Source organism: Lagopus muta, chromosome 14, assembly GCF_023343835.1.
Source record: "Lagopus muta isolate bLagMut1 chromosome 14, bLagMut1 primary, whole genome shotgun sequence".
Taxonomy (NCBI): domain Eukaryota; kingdom Metazoa; phylum Chordata; class Aves; order Galliformes; family Phasianidae; genus Lagopus; species Lagopus muta.
In genome coordinates this window covers 12,730,813-12,744,279 of record NC_064446.1, presented here as the reverse complement: position 1 = coordinate 12,744,279, position 13,467 = coordinate 12,730,813, and the positions used below count along the sequence as shown (strand labels likewise).

General features: G+C 59.0%; 2 protein-coding genes across 4 annotated transcripts; one reads left to right on the top strand and one right to left on the bottom strand.

Annotated features, from left to right (window-relative positions):
• The first annotated feature begins 10 nt into the window (after positions 1 to 10).
• Positions 11 to 2,001, top strand: GPX3 (glutathione peroxidase 3). Its single transcript, XM_048960560.1, has 5 exons — positions 11 to 203; positions 791 to 944; positions 1,044 to 1,161; positions 1,362 to 1,461; positions 1,544 to 2,001. The coding sequence occupies exons 1-5, from the start codon at positions 123 to 125 to the stop codon at positions 1,748 to 1,750; spliced, it is 660 nt and encodes a 219-aa protein (XP_048816517.1). The 5' UTR covers positions 11 to 122; the 3' UTR covers positions 1,751 to 2,001.
• A 128-nt stretch (positions 2,002 to 2,129) lies between these two features.
• On the bottom strand, positions 2,130 to 12,982 carry TNIP1 (TNFAIP3 interacting protein 1). Of its 3 annotated transcripts, none has more exons than XM_048960557.1 (18): positions 12,860 to 12,982; positions 8,229 to 8,399; positions 7,470 to 7,592; positions 7,276 to 7,355; positions 7,116 to 7,184; positions 6,126 to 6,317; positions 5,845 to 5,939; positions 5,671 to 5,752; positions 5,387 to 5,479; positions 5,219 to 5,284; positions 4,963 to 5,098; positions 4,765 to 4,889; positions 4,501 to 4,623; positions 4,213 to 4,338; positions 3,790 to 3,870; positions 3,489 to 3,683; positions 3,311 to 3,401; positions 2,130 to 3,043 (listed from the first exon to the last, which is right to left on the bottom strand). In XM_048960557.1, exons 2-18 carry the CDS (start codon positions 8,368 to 8,370, stop codon positions 3,018 to 3,020), a joined length of 1,845 nt encoding a protein of 614 aa, XP_048816514.1. In that variant the 5' UTR covers positions 8,371 to 8,399; positions 12,860 to 12,982; the 3' UTR covers positions 2,130 to 3,017. The 3 variants fall into 3 exon arrangements, with proteins under 3 accessions (XP_048816514.1, XP_048816513.1, XP_048816515.1); XM_048960556.1 differs by lacking the exon at positions 12,860 to 12,982 and adding an exon at positions 11,546 to 11,654; XM_048960558.1 differs by lacking the exon at positions 12,860 to 12,982 and adding an exon at positions 11,546 to 11,654 and having other exon boundaries at positions 5,387 to 5,476.
• Between the last annotated feature and the right edge of the window lie 485 nt (positions 12,983 to 13,467).

Sequence of the window (13,467 nt, the reverse complement as noted above, 5' to 3'; positions counted from 1 at the left end):
CCGGCCCCGCGGCCCCGCCGCTATTTCCCCGGCGCCGGACCGGGTGCGGGCAGAAGGCGGTGAGCCCGAAACCCCTCCGTGCGCCGTCCCGGGGGTCCCCGCACCACCCGCCCGCCCCCGATATGGGGTGCCGAGCCGTCTGCGTGCTGGCCGTGCTGCTGGCCGGGCTCGTCCCGCTGGGGCAGGGCCAGGAGAGGGAGATGGTAAGGAGTGGGGGGCAGCGGAAGGGTGCGTGGGGCAGTGCCGAGGAGGGAGGGGTACAGAGCTTTGTGTCCCCGCTGTGCTGCCCGGGCTGGGCGCTATTCCCAGCGCCGTGTGCGCAGAGGAAGGCAGGATACGGCCCGGGGCGGCGAAGCTCCCCGTGACTCTGTCTCCTGCCAGCTCCTAAAATAGCCCCCTACGGTGCCGGGCACCTCGGTGGGCACGGCCGCCCGCTCCCCCCGTTAACCCCCTCACCGCGCAGCTCCGAGCGCGGCCGTCCCTCGGTCACCGCGGTGCGTCCGTCCGCGGCGCCGCGTCCGCCGGGGAGGGGGGGGGGGGAGCCGTTCTCATCCCCGCTGTGGCGCGGCCCCCCTTTCGCCTTCCCGGGACTCTGCAGCCGGGTAAACATCCCCGCCGCTGCAGCAGCCGCTCCCGTAGGATGGGTCTGCGCACATCTGCACGTGTGCGTGCACCTCCATACGGCACCCACTCTGCTGCTGTGACACGTCCCTCGTGTCCTACGTGGTGGCCAGCGCTGTCGTGGCACAGTGACGGCCCCCAGCCCGGCCCCACAGCCTGCTCCCCATAGGTGAAATGCTACGACTCCGTGCGGGGCACCATCTATGACTACGGGGCGCTGACCATCGATGGGGACGAGTACATCCCCTTCCGAAAGTATGCGGGGAAGATGGTGCTCTTTGTCAACGTGGCCACGTACTGAGGGCTCACCCTGCAGTACCTCGGTAAGGTCCCCAACCTGCCCTGCACTGGGAATGGGGTGACAGCGATGCAAAGGGCCTGGATTCTCCTAACCTAACCTATCCCCGGCTCTTTGTCTGCAGAACTGAATGCACTACAAAATGAGCTGGGGCCCTATGGACTTGTCGTCCTGGGCTTCCCTTCCAACCAATTTGGGAAGCAGGAGCCTGGTCAGAACTCTGAGATCCTCCCCGCACTGAAGTGAGTACTGGGGATGAGAACGGTGGGGTATGGAAAGGCTGTGGCAACGTGGGAGGGTTCATCCCCAGCTGGAGGATGAGGTTTTAGGGTCCCCTGCCCAACTTGGAGATGAGATTTTAGCGTTCCTTGTCCATCCTGGGGATGAAGTTTGGGGTTCCCACACGTCACACCTCCGCCTGCTGTCCCCTTGTCCCCCACAGGTACGTGCGGCCAGGAGGTGGCTTCGTCCCCAACTTCCAACTCTTCCAGAAAGGGGATGTGAACGGGGCCAAGGAGCAGAAGGTCTACAGCTTCCTGAAGGTGGGTGCTGTGCCAAGGGTGGAGGGCAGCACCCAGATTTTGGGGGTCACGCAGCACTGACGCATCCCCTCCCTCTTTGCAGAACTCCTGCCCTCCGGTGGCAGAGGAGTTTGGCAACCCCAAGAACCTCTTCTGGGAGCCACTGAGGAACCACGACATCAAATGGAACTTTGAGAAGTTCCTGGTGGGCGCTGACGGGGTGCCCATCATGCGCTGGTACCACCGTGCCAACATCGCCACCGTCAAGAACGACATCATCGCCTACATGCGGCAGCAGCGGGGCCAGTAGCCCCCCCAGCTCAACCCCCTGCAGCCCCCAACCTGGCCCTGGGGAACTGAGGATGACATTTCCATGAAGGCCTGGCCTGAAAGCCCCCACCATGGGGTGGGCTCGGCCTGATCCTGCCCGGGTGCAGTGCAGCCCTTCAGTGCATTCAGGCTGCCCGCACTGTGCAGGGATGTGCTCCTCTCTCAGCCCTGGGGGCCGACTCCCAGTGCTCCAACCCCACAGCAATGCCAAATAAAGGCTCTGCAACCGCACTGCTCTGCTTGTTGCTTGTCACCACCAGAGGGTGGGATGCTTTATGGGATGGGGTCAGTGCTTCCCAAGGGGATGACAGCTACACCCCCCCCCCCCCCCCCCCCAGCCAGAGTGGAGTGTCTCCAGCTGGAAATCTCTGTGTGTTTATTAATTACAGCACACACATTTATCACTACGGCTCTGAGCTCTGCAGGCTGAGCCCAGCCTCCTCCTGGCTGCCCTCATGCCGGGTCACAGAGCGGGGCAAGCGCTCGGGTTTCAGTCCAGAGCACAGAAGGGAAAAATAACAGGCAGCAGCCAGGCAGGAGGAACGCTGCCGAGCAGCACCTAGAAACAAGCACAGCTGCTGCTGGCACGCGCATGACACCGACGGCTGTATTTTTTCCCCTGCAGCTTTGTTTTTCTGGAGCAGGATTGGCTCCAGGGAGCGGGGGATGCATAGGGCTGAGCCCGGGGCTGGGCAGGGCTCAGATAAATGAATGCTGACCGCTTGCGCAGTGAGCGGGTTCATGTTTTGCTCTGGACACGTGGTTACATCTGAATCAATCTGGGCAAACAGTCTGAGACAACTCCCACCTCGAGTACTGCACTGAGACTCTTCCGGCGAAAACACACTTTTAGAATGAGAACAGATTCAGTTCCAGTCCTTAAATAAATACATCACCAAGCACTCTCGGTGCGGGATCCATCTGGCCACAGGTGCTCCCAGCACCAGGAGGGGAGAGATGCTCCACCGCTGGCAGAGATGCTCCAGGAACAGAGGGAGCGCGGCTCCTTTTCCTGGCTCAAGATCCCAATGCCAATCCTTCAGGTGGAATGAGATGGCCATGCCATCCACAATCCCTCTGCCACCACTGCGGCCTCTCTGGCCCCAGGCGTGCATCCACTGTGTGCAGATACAGCGAGCAATCAGCTGGAGGAAGGTCCTAGCTCTACATACACGGGCACACACACACATCCTGCTTCTCTTCTGCCATCAGCCCCCATCGCAGCACAGCGACGCCGCTCTTCGGCATCACGGCAGCGCAGGACCTGCCTGGTCTGGGACACAAGAGACACAGCGTGGAGTCAGCACGCTCCTCAGCCATCACCCCATGTGTGACATGGGGACAGAAGGCTGGGACGTGCTGCAGGGCCCCAGGGGGATGCGATGCAGGACAGCAGGGAGATGCCACCATCAGGATCCAGCCCCCCACCACCCATTCCCACTCCCCCTTATGATACAGGATGCCCAAACCCATGGGATCTGAAGGGAACCCCTCCAGCTAACCCGTCCTATCCCTGCCCAGGCGCCGGGCTCAGCCTTACCCAAGTCCTTGGGGACGGGCTTCACCCCAGGCACTGCCGTGGCATTCTGGCTGCGGGCCATAGCACAGGGCGGGCGCCAGGGGTATTCCGGCTGGAAGAGATGGGAATGGGATCGATGAATGACTGTACATGTGCGTCACAAGCCCCAGACCTGCTCTGTGTTCCCCATTGTGCTCACTGGGGGATAATGGTGGAAGTTCTGTCCCGGCGCGTGCTCGCCCTGCAGTGCTGGTGGGTAGCGGATCTGCTGCCATTCGTCGTAGCCATGGTACATGGGGTGAGGCACGGGGGGGCTGTACTGGTACTGGTACACAGGGCACGCGGGGCCCAGTGGTCCTGGCACTGGGTCAGGGTGCAGCCTCTCTCCAGAAGCCTGTGAGAGGCCAGGAGAGATGGTGAGAGCCTGAGGACAGCCCAGAGTAGTCCCAGCCCTCTCCTGTGCCAGGCCCTCCACCAGAAAGTGCTTTTCACCATCCCACCTGTTTGTGCTGTTTCAGCATCTTCTTCAACTTCTCCTTCTCCTCCTTCTCTCTCTGGCAGTCATCCTTAGAGGCACGCAGCTGGGGGTGAGGAGGGGTTAGTGCAGACTGGGGCAAGGAATGCTGCCGTGCTCAAAGCAGACTCACAGGAAAAGTGCAAGAGGCAGAGAGAAGAGCCCTAAACCTCTCCCCACGGGCACAGCTGGGCTTGAGAGATCTCTGTGCCAGACAGGATGGGAAGGCACTGCCACCCACTTAATAAACTTCAGCCCCTGCATTAGGCTCTGGCAGGGATAAGCAGCAGTAAAACCACCTCTCTGTCCCCCCTGTCCCTGCTCATCCCTGCTCTGAGGTGTATGACGAGGCTGCGACACAGGAGATGAGCATCTCCAACTCGTCCATGAAGGGTGCAGTGCTGCTCACCTGGTTGTTGGACATGGCCAGCTGCTTCTGCAGCTTCTCCAGCTGCTGTTTCAACTCCTCCTTCTCCTCGTTCATCCTCTCCCTGTCACTCCGCTCCCTCTGGAAGTCCTCCTCGAAGATTTTCACCTGGTGGAAGGCAGAGCACTGGGTGCACCTGGTCTCTGTGTTATAAACCCCAACCGCAGTGGCTGTGCCAAGTCCTGGGCACACCTGGTACCATTACTGTCCCTCTGGTGAAGTACCACAGGACGCTCTGCTCTGCCCTCCCTCCCACCCCTCTGGCCCTACCTGCTGCTTGAGCAGCTCATTCTGGGTCAGCAGTTCCTGTGGTGGCACCTTCCCAGCTGGCTCCAGAGTGCCAGCGAAGATGGGTGGGGGGGAGGCCTGGACATTCAGTGCCTCCTCCAGTGCCTGAAGAGGGAGAGAAGTTAAGTTAAAGTGGGTGACATCTCTGGGGTTGCATCCTTGGAGAACCGATGGGGATGGGATGGGCATCGTCTGATACTGTCACTGCAACAAAATGGTGGCAGGGGCCATTCTGCAGCTTCCTACCTTATTCAACCGCTGGATCTCCTTCTCCTGGTACTCCCTCTGCCTGGTGACTGGCGCCAGCTGTTCCTGCAGGAAGCGCATCCTCTGCTGCAGGTCCCGCACCTCCATGCCCAGCCGGTCCTTCTCTGCCTGCAGAGATGGAGTCAGCCAGGGAAGGGCGATGGGTTTGGCAACTGCCTACTGCTCTTCCCAGAGGACTTGCCTCCTCCGTTTCGATCCGGGATTTGGCCAGCAGCAGCTTGCGGTCAAAATCCCTCTGCTTCTGCTCCCTCTCTGACTCCAGCTCAGTCAGTGCCCGCCGCGCCTCGGCCAGCTCCTGGTGTAGGTCTGTCATCTGCCAGCAGGGAATGGGAATGCTGGGATGGCCTCAAGCCCCTTCTCCATGCTGGGTCTCATTTGAGCATCCCATGTGCCCAGCAGATGTGTGCAACCTGAGCACAGCCCCAAGTCCTACCTTCTGCTCATACTTCTGCTTCATGGCTCGGAAGTGCTGGTCCCACTGCTTGTTCACTTCCAGCAGCTGTGGATACAGAGTGCTGTTTGCAGGAGTGCACCCTGTGCCCCTGCAGCCCAAATCCTGCTCCTCTTATGGGCTGTGTCTCAGTCTCAGCCTCATCCTCACCTCCCGGCGCTGGTGCTCCAGGATCTTCACCTTCTTCTCCTTGGCCTCCAGCTCTCCTCTGCCTGCTGCCTTCTCTATTACCACCCCGCTCTGCTGCAAGTGCACACACAGTGACCTCAAGCTTTTGCAAGCCATTTTCCTCTCCACCACCAACCTCACCCCTCAACACCCTGAGGAGTTGCACCAGTCCTACTGAGACAAACTGGAGAGAACTGAGATGAGGCCATGGGGATTTCTGCCTGCCCCCTGCCCAGCCCTGCCCGAGGTCCGTGCTCTCCCCACACCTGTTGCTGCTCGGCTGCCTCTCTCTTTGCGCTCTCCTGGTTGCTAAGGGTCACCATCCTCCGCAGCTCCTGGTTCTCACACCTGCAAGCAGAGACCCCTGGGGTCAGTGGGGAAAAACCTCTAGGGTGCCTCATCCTGCCTCCCCACCCACCCCCCATGCTGGCTGCCCTCACCTGAGCTTCTCCAGCGCTTGGTTCCTCTGCTCCAGGTCCCTCTCCAGCTTGGTTCGCAGCTCCTTGTTCTCTGTGTGCAGTGTTTCGCACAGAGTCTGCAAGGTGAGTGACAGCAGTGTGAGGATCCCCCAGCACACAGCTTTTACTGGGGTTGCCACCCCTAGTCTCCCCTTGGATGTCCACCAGGCACAAGAACCTTTGTCATTCCCAGCCGCCAAACTCCACAGAATGAAAAAAAAAAGGAAAAAAAGTGGAAAAACAAACATCCAAGCCTCACTCACCTGCAGGAAGGACGTCCTCTGCTCGTTCTTGTGCACCTTGGAGGCCAGGCGCTTCAGCTCGGAGGCCATGTAGCCCATGCGCACAAAGACCTGGTCCTTGCTGGCCTCACGGGCACAGCCACTCAGTGTGCTCTCCAGCTGCTGCAGCTGTGGCAGAAGGTTGGCATCCTCATGGGGCAGCGGCTCCAGCTCCTGCACGAAGCTCTGCATCACTCTCTGCTCAGGGTTTCTGCTCCTTCCCCTCGTCCTCCCCTCAGGGCTCTGTGTGTCCTTGGTACACCGTGGGATTTAACGCTGCCTTGGGGAGCACGCATCGGGCGCACCCTGCAGCGTCACGGCACATCCCCACCTACACACAGGGGGTGTCCCCAACGGGCTCATCCTCCCTTTTTGTGCCATCACCTAGGAGACTTGTGGCAGCACTGGCACAACACAGCCTGACCCGGTTGACTCTGTGCTGTAATCACAATGGCACACCTTCACGGCACCACTCCCAGCCCCACTGACTCATCACTGCCCTCGGGAATTCCCCAGGCATCCCTTCCTGTCACAGCTGTCCCCCCCCCTCCCTGTGCCCTGTGCTCAGGGATAAACTGAAACTGCTCCAGGAGGGAGTGCTGCAGGGCATGCCGCTGGGATGGCACGGTGAGGCAGGGTATGGCTGTGATGCTGGAGTCACTGTCCCTGCCCTCTTCCCTTCCAGAGCACACAGAACTGCAGCAGATGGAGGTGACAGCGGCAGCCACGGGGACATTCAGCACACAGCACACACTGTGCCCAGGTTGGGGCAGGCCTTGCCAGCAGTGGTGCACAGTGCTGGTCTTCCCATTGGCTCTGAGAGGGGAGCACCAAAGCATTCAGCTCCTTGGGCTGTCGCTGTCACTGTCACAGCACTCTGACACACCGGTGCTCGCCTTGCCCCCGAGCCCACTGTGCACTGTAAGAAGCCTTGGGCCATGCAGTTCCTCCTGCCCACATCCCAACACTCACCGCTCTGCCACTGTCCTGGGGACAGCCCTGTGGTTCTGCAGCCACCACCTCAAACTCTGATGAGGAGCCCTGCAATGGGAGCAGTGTGGTCAGCTCCAGCTGGGAGTGGCACAGCCCCTGCTGCACCCCCCCTCTTCTCAGCCCCACTTTCACCACTCACACTTGGGGATTTCCGTGTTCCTGTGTCCGGCTGGGCACTGCCTGGGGCAGCTAGGGCAGAGCTGTGCTCGGGGCCAGCGACTGCAGGAGGAGAGAAAAGGCACACATCAGACCTCCTCCACACCCTCTGCCTTGCCCCGAGCTCAGCTCCTGGGCTGTCAGGTTCCCTCTGCTCAATGAGATCCCATCTCCAACCTCCAGTTTCCACCAGCTCCTCCAAAGCGGACGATGCTATCAGCATCTTGTTGTCCTTCACGAGGTCCTCTGCCTTCTGCCGCAGCTTGGATGCCTCCACCTGAGACTCCTCCAACAGCTCTCCTGGGGAGCAGCAGAAAGGTGCTCACCAAGGGCACTCCCCAAGGACACTCCCCCCTACCCACAGCACCCACACTGCTGCAGCCACAGCCATCAGCCCCTGCTTGGGTATGAGGTCTGTTTTTACCCAACAACATCTCCTCCTGACCAAATCCTGGGGCCAAGCTGTCTTTGTGGCTCACAGCTGCAGGTTCCTCATACTGATGCAGGGAGGATTGGTTCCAGGAGATGGAACAGCAGCACTACATTTGTACACCTCCCACAAGAACCCAATTTAAGCCTGGGTAATGTACAGTCAAGGCTGCAAGCCTCAGGGCACCAAACAGCATGAGCCCCAGGCAAGGACATGACAGACTGGGATCAGGAAGGAGGTGGAAGTTCAGCTGCTGAAGCAGAAGGACTCGAAAGCAGAAGTTGAGTCATGGGACTGAAAGCAAAATATGGGGTGGATGGGAGAAGGGGGATAAAGAGGAAAAGGGGGTGGCACAACTGCAAAACACCCCAGGAGCTTAGAAAGGTCTCAGTCCTTCCACATCCCATGGTACAAAGACTCATGAATGCCGCACAGGCTGCAAAGCTGAGGCTTTTTAGAAACCAAACCCCATCCTCTGGGTCTGGTATCCACCGTGCAGTGATTACCAATGGATTTGATCCCCTGCATCCTCTCCTTCAGCCGGGCGTTCTCCTCTATCAGCCGCTCGAAAGCCGTGGATCCATTCTCCTCCGTGCCCCCGCCAGGGTCGTAGATGCGGTAGGGTCCCCTCCCTTCCATGGCCGCCATTCAGCCGCCCACCTCCCAGCCCGGCATCCCTGCAAGGAACAGCAAGCAAGTCACCCTCTTGCCCCGGCTGCCACCGCAGTCCCCACTGCAGCACCGCACCAGGTGAAGGCACTGCGCTCTGCACGCTCCGCTCGCGCCCGCCCTGTGCGAGTGACAGCACCGGGGTGACTCAGGGCCACGAGAGCTGTCACATGTGGTAGCACTGCTGGCAGCCCTCGTGCCGTGTGGATCACAGCTCAGCAGACACAAAGGTCCCCACGCCGCCCCAACCACCTGCATTGCTGAGGGACAGAGGCCCTGCTGGATGCTGCAGCTTGGGACATCGCCTGCATGCAGTGCTGCCAGTCAAGGAAAACAACCGGGGTTGGGCTTTTGTTTTGCTGCAAGAAGCTTTTTTCCTGCTGGGTTTGAAAGTGGTTGAAGTGATGGGAACCTTACAGTGAAGTCACAATTTCCATCCATGCAGCAGGGCAAACAAACAATGCACTAAAGCAACACACAGAGCCTGACAACATTGTACTGGAAAGCCCCTCAGACAGAGATTTCCGCAAACAATTGTCAACAAAACAAAGGGAAATGAGAAAAAAAAAACAAATCCTTCCAGTCTGCTCCTAAGCGCTACTCATGTTGAAAATGAAAAGCCGTGCATGTGTGGGTGTCCCAGTCACACTCCTTGCACTCGTGGCAGTGGGAGCAGGTTCCCAGCCCAGCTGTGGTCCTTACCCTGCAGGTGACAGCTCAGCAGTCAGAAGGGCACTGAGCAGCTGCGCCCAGCTAACGGGGAATGGAGGCTCCTAGGGGGCATTTTTGAAGAGGAAGCCCTGATTTCAGACCAGTACCCACATCGCATGCCATCTGGCCAGGTCACAGAGGATGGTGACTGCCCAGAAGCGGAGGGGACATCCTAGGTGACAGCTGCCACCTGGCAGCATCCACAGCAGGAGCAGCAATTAGCGCTCACCTTGTCAGGAGGTGATTATCATACAGCACATCTGACAGCAGTGGCATGTCCCCTGCAGGGAGATGGCACGGCAGGTGCCTCACTCACGTGGGCAGCATGCAGGATGGGGACAGCAGCACACACAGGCTGGGGACCTGGACTGGGGACTGTGTGGTCACCATGTGCTGCTTCAGGTGCAAGCATGGGGCTTTCAAAGTAGCTGGCCAGCATTGTGCTCCTACAGCCAGCACCTCAGTGGCACACACACCACATCCCCTGCCCTCCTCTCCCCTGCTCTGACCCTGTACACAAGGAGATATGATATGAAACATCCCAACATGACCCACAGCACTAAATCCAACAATGGCCAAGCACACAATCCAAAGCCTCCAGCCTCTGCTTAACTCCAATACCCACAATTCTGACATGGATTTCCCTATCCAAGGGCCATCTCAAAGACTGCAATGGCCATATCAAAACCACAGCTGTATAGACTTGCAATGAAGATCCCACATTTCACTAAAAACAGAGTAGGAGAGAGAATAAAATAGACATGTCAACAGCTAACTCAAGTCAAGCTGCTGGGTTTCGGGTAGGTTGGGTGTGCTGTTCTTAATCAAACCACTGAGGTCTTTCCATGACTCCTTGCTGGCCACTGGATGCTCACCAGCAGGGAGGCAGAAAGGCCATTGGTAGAGGTGCCAGAAGGTGCAGGCAGAAGCTGTGAGACTCTGTGATCACCATTGGGGTTTTGGTGCCCATGGGCAGGTTGTGGGTGCAGGTGGGGCAGCGGAACCTTGGGGTGGTGAATTTTGGTCACAGCTCAGCAAAAGGAGAGAATGACAGAGTGGGTGGGCAGGGAGACTCCGAGGTGTTTATGTAGCTTGAGAGTGAGGCAGCGCTGAAACCATGGGCTGGTTGTGGTGCTGCCAGGTCCCTATGCAATGGAAGAGGAGACAAAGCACGTCCCCTCTGTGATGTCTGAAATGCTCAGGAGGATACTGGCTTGTATCCCCATCCCTGCAGCAAAGCAAGGCTTGCTGCAGCAGCATCTTGGTGCTGCCTGCTCTGTTCCTCTCCCCAGAGCCTGGAGGCTGTCACACACAGCTGTATCACAGCTCTCACCAAGCAAGGAAGCCAGCAAGGCTCAGCGCTGCCACCCTCACTGCTCTGCACAGCACTGGGGCAAAGCACACTGCTCCTATGGCAATCAGTGCCAGCAGCAGAAGGCTGCAAAGCTGTGCTAGCAAAGTTCCCCCCCCGGCACCCAGAGCGAAGGGATTGTTGTTCTCAAAGCACTGAGATCTGCAGTGCTACAAGAGATGGTTCGGCTGCCTCCACCCACGGTGTTTTGCAGCAGCTGTTGGCAAGCAGCAGCCCACAGCCCCGTGCCAAACAGGTCGGGCCAAAAGGGCATCTTTCAGAGCCAGGAAGGATGTCAAAGCGTGCCAACCCCCCCTCCTTTGATTGTACACTTTGCAGAGCCACATACAAGGCTCCCAAGGGCTCGCCTTGCTGGAACCTTCCTGCCTCCACAAAGTGCTCTGTGCTCAAGGTCTGTTCTCACAGCCCAGCTGTCTGTAAACAAACGTGCACTTTGGCAGGACGCGCGGCAGCACAGCGCTGCCTCTTCGCCCAGGAGGGTGGAAATAGCGAGCTATGGGAGGAACACTGCGTTTGCTGCGCTATGGGGTGCAAAGCGTGCACACCAGGAATCCAGAATCGGGGTAGGCACGGCACAGCATCCCAGCAGAGCACGGCACCTGCTCGTGTTCCAGCCCCAAAAGGCCCATATCAGTGAGCAGAGCCGTGGGGTTTGGGAAACCCCGCTGTTGTGCAACCCGATGCCGGGTTGCGGTGCGTTCCGCGATGGGGCAACGCGAGGCACGCAGCCACGCCGAGCCCGGAGCCCACGGCCCCGCCGGCCGTCAGCAACGGGAACGTTCCGAATGGACGCGCCTGGGGTGTTCGGGAACGCGGAGCGGTGAGATGCACCCCGGCACCGCTTCGCCCCGAGGGGAAACCGAGGCACGGCGTCACCGCGCGACGGACGCATTGAAAGACGTTCATCCCAACGGCGAGCGGCACGACGGCCCCGGGGATGTCACCGCCGCACGCAGCGACAGCCGCCCTGTTTCAGACGAAGTCGGTTCAGTGTCCCAGCAGAGGACGGCCGTGCCCCTCCGGGACCGCCTCCCCATCCAACCCGACCCCACCGAGCCGCTACGAGCCCACCTGCAGCCGCGGGGCTCTCGGCACCGCTCCGCCGCGCTCCGCCGCCAGCACGGGAGGAGGAAACGGCGCGGCAGCGTTGGGCCCGCCCTCGGGAAATTCCCAGCATGACGGACAGGCGCCGCAGCCAATCGGAGCGGGCGGTGCGGGCTATAAAGAAGGAGGGTGGGGGCGGCTGGGGCAGTGGGGTGTAATGGCGGGCGGGGGGAGGTTTGTGTTACGGGCTCTGTGCGCTGCTCGTCCTCGCTGTTGGGGGCGTTGAGGGGTGCGGGGTCCCGGCCTTTCTCCATCTGGGGGGGGTTCTCTGTGAGAGGAGAGACAGGCCCGAGCCCTCAGCCTTTCAGCTGACTTGCAGGGAGACAAAATGGCTTCTCGCTGCCTTCCTGAGGGCTGGTGCAGGTCTCTGCCGCAGAACCAGGCGTCCCTCGTGTGAGCGCTGAGCCTGTCCTTCCTCAGCCAGGGCAGCGAGAATTCCCCAGTGAGTCTAATTACAGAGGAGTGATTACAGCCCTTTGGCTGCAGCACCGATTAGCAGCAGGCTGTCTGAGCTGCTGCTTTGTTTGTCGCCTGCTTGCTAACAGCAGCATCAGCCGGAGGAGCAGGACTGCAGGGAACGCCTCTTGGCTTCTGCAGTTCTCTGGGGCTTGCCAAGTTGCTACCTGGTTCTCTGTCCTGGTTTTGCTGTGAGGGAGGTGTCTGGTATTCAATAAACAGAGGAACTGCTGTAAGCAGCTGTCCTCCTTCTGTAGGGGCCTGCTGTGCTCATAGGGTGGCCTTCACTTGGAGCTGTTTTCCAGCTGTCTCAATCCTGGCTTCCTAGGCTCTGTGCTGTTCCATTGTTTCCTGGCAATTTGAGGTTTTTGGGGCACTGCCTGGGTTATAAAAAGTAAAAGAAAACAAATTCTGTTCCCACTGAATTCAATGCCCTGCTTGTTTTCCTCTCTGAGCAGGACATCGCCCTTGAAGCCTGTCTGGGTTGTGGGAGGTGCTGGAACCCTGATGTGCTGTGTGAGTGTGCCATGTCCAAGGTCTCATCGAAGGACGGGATGAAGAGCTGAGCAAGCCATATTTCCCTTTTTCTCCATCAAATTCCTTGTTTTCCTCCAGAGACCCAGAACTGTTCTGTGAACCCTCAGAAATCTTGGCTTTCGCGCTAAACAAAATCCCACGGACCCAGAAAGCATCTTGTTTATAAAAGTGTCCCAGCCTGCAATAAATAGCCAAGCCCTCTTCTATTTCTCACAGCTCTGAGCTGACAGCCAAAAGCTGCTCGCCTTCCCCTCCGCTCCATCCCAAGAGAAGCATCCTGCCACTCACCTGGCTGGGCACGAGGGGCTCGGGGAGCGAGAGCCTGTCGGTCCGGGTGCTCGGTCCTGGGTGCTGCGATCCCCGACTGCAGGAAGGCTGGCCTAGCTGAGTTTACTTTTAGGCATGGAGAAGGGGAATTCCCCATGATGGAGGCCCCAGACAGCCTCTGGGTGGTTTTGATAGGCAGCCAGGCACCACTTAAAGGGCTCTCCTGTGCCATTCCTTCCACGCTGAGGGGCCGCTGAGCAGTGTCAGGTATTAGTCAGCAAAAGGGGGGTGTCATGGGGGCTGTGACTCACTTTGAGGCTACTAGAGAAACTGATTACATCATCGTCATCATTTGATTTCTGAGCGATTTCACCAGGTTTGCAAACAGTGGGCGCTTCTCCCCAGGGAACCTGCTGCATCTTGTGATGCTGCTGTTGTGCCACACGCATTTCTGTCCTGTGTATGGCAGTCTCTGGAGCCAAAACAAGAGGATAATTCCATTTAGGAGAGCAGGGAAGTGCTGTCTTTGATGCAGAAGCCGGAACTGCAGGGAGTCCTCAGTGGCCATCCACTGAGATGATCAGAACCAAGTCTGGAGCTGGCTGGTGCTGGGGATTTGTGTTGCTATT

Excerpts from the sequence above, each read along its gene's own strand:
- TNIP1 (XM_048960557.1), bottom strand. The coding sequence starts at position 8,370 with ATGGCGGCCATGGAAGGGAGGGGACCCTACCGCATCTACGACCCTGGC. Across the intron at positions 7,356-7,469 it reads GGAGCTGGTGGAAACTGGAG|TCGCTGGCCCCGAGCACAGC; the intron begins GTTGGAGATGGG and ends CTCCTCCTGCAG. Across the intron at positions 4,890-4,962 it reads GATCGAAACGGAGGAGGCAA|AGAAGGACCGGCTGGGCATG; the intron begins GTCCTCTGGGAA and ends CTCTGCAGGCAG.